General features: G+C 37.1%; 1 protein-coding gene across 2 annotated transcripts; it reads right to left on the minus strand.

Annotated features, from left to right (window-relative positions):
* Positions 1-2,839: 2,839 nt before the first annotated feature.
* Positions 2,840-5,575, minus strand: LOC140775151 (protein CHLOROPLAST IMPORT APPARATUS 2-like). 2 transcript variants are annotated; one of them, XM_073118417.1, is made up of 3 exons: positions 3,779-5,575; positions 3,447-3,617; positions 2,840-3,329 (listed from the first exon to the last, which is right to left on the minus strand). In XM_073118417.1, the coding sequence occupies exons 1-3, from the start codon at positions 4,823-4,825 to the stop codon at positions 3,270-3,272; spliced, it is 1,278 nt and encodes a 425-aa protein (XP_072974518.1). In that variant the 5' UTR covers positions 4,826-5,575; the 3' UTR covers positions 2,840-3,269. The 2 variants fall into 2 exon arrangements, with proteins under 2 accessions (XP_072974518.1, XP_072974519.1); XM_073118418.1 differs by having other exon boundaries at positions 2,841-3,329; positions 3,453-3,617; positions 3,779-5,574.
* Between the last annotated feature and the right edge of the window lie 425 nt (positions 5,576-6,000).

The following is a 6,000-nucleotide window of genomic DNA, read 5'->3' on the forward strand; positions in this document are numbered from 1 at the left end:
ATACTATGCAAAATAAAAATAAATAATTTAAAAAATTTAATATTAGACTTATTTTAAAGATCTCAATGACTGCTTTTCAACTATACTTTTTTTTTGTTAAAAATTAAATAGTAAAATTAATTATATATTCAGTTTAACTAACTAGATTATTTAATAAAGGATACAGATAGAATTTAAAATTTGTTATTAAGCTTTTATAGGGCAAAATTAACATTTTAAAATTTTTGAATAGTATTAGAATTGGGCTCCAAATTTGGAGCCCTATTTGAAGCCCGGTTGGAGCTCTATGGGGCTCTAAATTTAGTGTTTGCTCTAAATTGGTGTTTTAGAGCCAAGTTGGAGATGCTCTTATAAATCAATTATTAATGTTCAAAGTTTAAAATGATTTTGATCCAAAACTTTCATTATAATGACCTACACTTAGTTCCACTAGTACATCAAATGTCTTTAGATCTAATTAGTAATTATGCTTGTCAATATGCCTCATCTACAATGCATTCTATTGTTTAGATTTATGGTACCTACATCATCAAGGAGTAAAATTAGGATGAATTATATTTAGACTCTCTGAACTATTATTATTTTTCACATAGTTCCTCTAAGTAATTTTTTGGCAGCATACAGACCCACTACTACTACTAAAAATATCTCAAAACACCCATTTTGTATCATTTTTATTATCTTTTTTATCTATAAATTATCACGTGTAAACCACATAAGTAATTATATAATGCATTTAAACAAATATTTTAGAGAAAGAAGAGACAAAACTTTTGATTAGCAAAATACAAGAGGTATTTCTTCTCAGTTTTTAAGGTGATTTAAGTGTAATTATCACATAAAATATATGCAGCTTAAAGAGAGCATCACCACTAATATTTTCTTTTGGTTCTTTTGACATAATTTTATCTAAGAACTCTTCAAATATCAACCATTTGGCCCACTCAAGTCTGGCAATTGGGCCAACATCTCCTAAGCTCTGTTTCGGCCCAACTCGATCCAAGATTTCTTCTCCTTCTTCTTCTTTCTTTTCTTAAAAAAATAATAATAATAATTCTAAAACATTATTTTTCCTCAAAAATAAACTTTGCAAATAGTCAAAATGGCTGGTTTGGAGGGGCATTGATGAAATTAGACCTGTAATTATTAATTTTAGTCCTCTAAAGTCTAAACATTAGGGATTGAAACTGATAAAAATCATATCTGTGTTCATTTTTTTTTTTCTTCATGGATAATGACCTTATCTACCATATCCACTAAGTATTATTATGGATGTATCTATTCCCCCCCTTTTTTAATGTATAAGAACTTGTAATATAATTACTAAAATCTATAGATAATTAATAAATATAGGTGAAAGAAAGATTAGAGATATATATAAAATAATAGTAAGTTTTTAATATCACTTTTTACATGGTGTTTTGAAACTAATTAATATGTAAATATTGATTAGATGTTGTTCTTTAATCCTTGTTCGTATTTATATAGACTATTCAGATATGGATACGAATTCAAAATTCAAGATGGATAGAAAAATCTAACTTGCATCAAGCAAAATTCAAGTATAGAATCGGATCAGATCAAATTCAATATGGCCTAGTTTCATCCCTACTCGGCCATTTTGGAGGATTGATTTTGTTATTCTCCTTTCAAACCCATTCCTACCGATGAAAGATAATTCTTCTTAAATTCATCACATATTCTCAAATTGGCATTCTCTCACTTGATATCTCAATTTTTTAAGTATTATTAGTCTCGTGAATGTTCTCCAATAAAAGAAGTTCCCTCAAATTAAACGTGTAATTATAGTATTTTAAATAAAATATATAGTGACATGATATTTAAAAAAATTTCAAATGGCAATCATATAAACAAATTTGACTTGCAAATTTGTTTTTTAAGAAAATTCATAGATTCATCATTTTATTAGCTTCAATAATCAAATAGAACTTAATCGAAAAAAAGAAGAAGAGAAAATAGGGCAACGACCTTAAAGACAAACCTTACACTTGGCTGACAGATCAACTGAATGACAAAGAAATAAAATATCAAGTACAAGAACTTATGCATGATAAGAGACGAAGCAAGTAGGGTAATGGCCTTAGAAGTAAACCTCTCACTTAATCAACTTTGGTGGTATAACAAATCAAAAAAAGCAAAGCTCAACAAAGCTAGTCAATGCAGGAGTTGTGCTAAGACCTCCTAAGCTTAACAAAACTATCTATAGACGTGAGATGATATATAAGATAGTTTATATAGATATTGAGTTGTATCATTATTTGATATTTGTACTCTATTGTATAGATGATGATTTGTATAATACAGATCGGATTATAGTGTACTCATGTATTAGTGATTTTAATTGTATCTTGATGGTTTGTCGTGGTCTATATAGACCCTGCTAGATTATGTAGCTGTCTAGTATGGTTGTTGTGGGCTTAGATATTCATACATTAATATTTGATTGATAGTATGATTTATTTCTGAGATGGATTATGTTGAGTACAAGTATATCTGTGCGTGACGAGCTCTACCCGTCCTGTCGCATGCGCTGCGCATGCCATGTGGGCGCATCGATGTGCACATTCTCATGCCGAGTGGGGGCGTTACACAAACTTTGCCTTACTTGTAACATCATTCAAGAAAAGCTACAGTACAATATGGGAAGAAAAGAAATTCAAATTCAAATTCAAAATCGTAGCTATTTATATTAATTTTTGGTCATTCAAATGAAGGTATTTTTGCATATAATCATCTATATTTCAAGCTTATTGTGGAAAAACCTCCTCTCTATTTTTCTAATACATATTTCAAATTGCCTGTGGCTTTGTTAAGGATATTTGTAGAAAACCACCTCCACTAATTCACAAAGAACATCCTTTCCTTCTATATCATTTTTATTAAGTTGTCCTACAGGTGGTTTTATTGAATAGATAGTAAGAGAAAAAGAAGAACCTTTTAGCTATTAAAAAAGAGGAAGAAGAATGAAACATACATGAAGTACTTTTCTGCTTATATAGTTGAAAAAAAAAGAGGAACTTATTTGCAAAAAAAGGTCAAAGGAGGAGGAGGCCTCTCTCTTTGCGGGTGAATGTGAAATTATATGGTAATTTGCAAAATAAAAATAAAAATAAAACTTCTTGAAAATTCAAAACTTTCTCTATTCCTTCCATACCAGCACTCCAAAATCAAAATTAAACTCTTCAGAAAATTTCTCAAACTCTTCAAAGAAAAAAGAAAAAAAAAGAAAAAAAAAAGGGTATCCTCTTCTATTGGTTTCCCTCCTCTATGGCTTGTTGGAGCAAAGATGGCCTCCTAACAAAACGGCCCTGCAAGAAGAGAGAGAGAGAGATTGCTCAGCTCACTAAAATGGTAATAATAGAGATCACATTTAAGTCGAGAAGATACAAAGGTTGGTAAATACAAAGAGATAACAAAAATCTTACACTTGCCTTCATCCTAGGGCGTTGGTCGGCGTTCGTCTTGCGGACTTGGTACCGGATCTTCTTCGAGAACAGCCTACTCCTCCTCTTCTCCTTGTACCTCATTACGCTTGCCTCTCTCACTCCACCTCCAACCCAATTCTCTGGGATCAGATCCATGTCTGTCAACTTAGCCTGCAATAATAGGCCCAAAGCATTGATCAACAACTGAGGGTATAGTAGAGATTTCCACCGCTTTCAAAAGAACGGTCGACAAGATTTATTACTTGCAAAGATACTGTATAGAGTGAGCTCAATAATTTGCTTCTCGAGATTGTGAAAATTGTTATACTTACGAGAGCATCTGCGGCGGTATTGGGCGACTCGGAACCGTCGGAGAACATCGACCCGTGATCCGACCACGCCGTCAAGATTTCGTCGTGATTCAATTTGAGGCCCAGACCAATTTTATTCGTTTGTTTTTGTGTATTAGCCTCGGTAGGTACAGGGCTCTGGACTTCCACCACTTCTTCCTTGTCAACCTTCTTCTTCTTCTTCTTCTTCCTCTTGTCGGACGGCGGCGTTGGCATCTTAAATTTGGGGAGTATGTCCTTCACAGGCACCGTCGGCGTCCACCGGTATCCACCGTCTCGATGCCTTAATGCTCGACGCACGTTTATCCCGAATTGAAACCCGAGACCAAGCTCGAATTCACTACCTAAACCAAATCCCATTAGGCTCTGGAGATACGGATTGACATCGAAATTGTGGAGAAGGGCATCTTCATGGTTGCTACTAGTGTTGTTACTGCTGCCCATGATGCTGTCTATGCCGCCTTCCACTTCCTCGTCGAGGATGGACTCCGCGTCGAAGTCGTCCTCGAAAGTGACCGGCGAGGTGGGCTCGAGGAACTCGTTGTTCGCCGGGCTCTGCGGAGCAGAGCTGGCATCCCTGAGCTCACTGCTCACCGGACTCGGAGACAAGGAATTGTGGTCAAGGAATTCGCTGCTCACCGGGTTCTCGGGTTCAGGAGACGGCTTGTGGATTAGGAAGGCGGCGTCACTGAGGACCGGGAAGGCCGGGAGGAGATCCGAGGGCTCGGGGAAGGGATTAAAAGGTTGCGTTTGCTTGGAGATCTTGTTGAGGCTCTTGGTGGAGGAGAAGATGTTCGGGTATATGGTGGAGAGCAGGGCGGCAGCTTCGTTGTAGGTCTGGTTCGGTCTCTTCCGCGGCGTTCGCGGCTTCTTGAGATAGATTGCGACCGGAGAATTGCTAGATTCCGAGAGAGTGGAGGAAGGCGAGGAAGAGTGCGAAGACCAAGGCGGAGAAGAAGAAGAGGATTTTATGATGTCGAGGTCGAGCCGGTATGTCCGGCCGCCGCCGCCGCTTATACACGACGACATTGCAGGCTAAAAGGAGATGGAATTATAACCCAGATGAAGTCTTTTTATCCCCTAGAAGAGATGGAGCAAAGAGAAAAAAGAACTCCAAAGGAGCTAAAACCCTAAACCTCAAGTTGTTGAGGGAAGAAGGAGATACAAAAATTAGTATAAGAAAATCTTCAAAATTCCGAAGACCCAACTCAAATTTTACTGAGGCAAGGCCTTAGAAGACTTCAAAATTGAAACTTTAGTATGGAAACTAGTAAAGGGTAAAGAGGAGAAGAAACTCCGCAATGCTAAAACCTCTCAAAAACCCAACTTGGAGCAGGCAGAAACCAATCGAACAGTACTAGCCAACATTCCAGTAGAACAAGCTGGAACAGGGGATTGCAGCAGAGCAGGAGAAATCGAAACCCACGAAGTGGGTGTTGCTTGGAATCGATGGAGGAGAGCTCAGAATGGGATGTAGAGCTCCGTTAGCAGAGAAAAGGTACGGACTTGTTCTGGCATTAGAAGTAGAGAGGGTTGGGAGAATGTGGCAAAGATGAGAGTAAGAGGAAGAAATAGACAGCAATCACGAGACGGCAAGAGAAGGAGAAGAGAGAGGAGAGAGAGGGAGAGAGACGAGGAGTTCAAGAAGAAGGAGAAGGAAGCATTTTAGAGAGAAGAGAGCGGAGGAATGCGACAATCCTCGCTTTCACCAGCCGTGTCTTGGCATCTCTCTCTCTCCTCTGTGTGCGGTGGACCACCGCAGGGCTTTCTCTCTCTAGAATTGTGTCTTTGCACAAGCCTTTCTCTGCTAAGATGAGGACCCAAATACCCCCTAACAAATCTCCCTCTCTTTCTAAACTTCAATGCCGAACTAAGATTAGGATAAATTACTATAAGATTGTTTAGCTGTTAATAGATCATTTTAACCTGGTGTTGATGATGTGAATTGGAAGAGAAAGCCAAAGTGATTGTTTTTAGTTCATTAATTATAAGATTTTTAGAGTAGCCGAGCTCACAGTGCATGCGTGTACCTGGTTCATGTACCTAGTTTTTCACAACACAATTTAACAGTGACGCCATTGAATTTCCAATTTTTTTTTCAAAAAACAGATTATTAGAGTAGCCAATAAATGCAATGAAGCATTTGGATCCTTAAACTCTTCTTAAATTCAATGCCGAATAAGAATGTTGAATATTTAATAACT

This window comes from Typha angustifolia, chromosome 13, assembly GCF_048772165.1.
Source record: "Typha angustifolia cultivar Huaian chromosome 13, ASM4877216v1, whole genome shotgun sequence".
NCBI classification, from domain to species: domain Eukaryota; kingdom Viridiplantae; phylum Streptophyta; class Magnoliopsida; order Poales; family Typhaceae; genus Typha; species Typha angustifolia.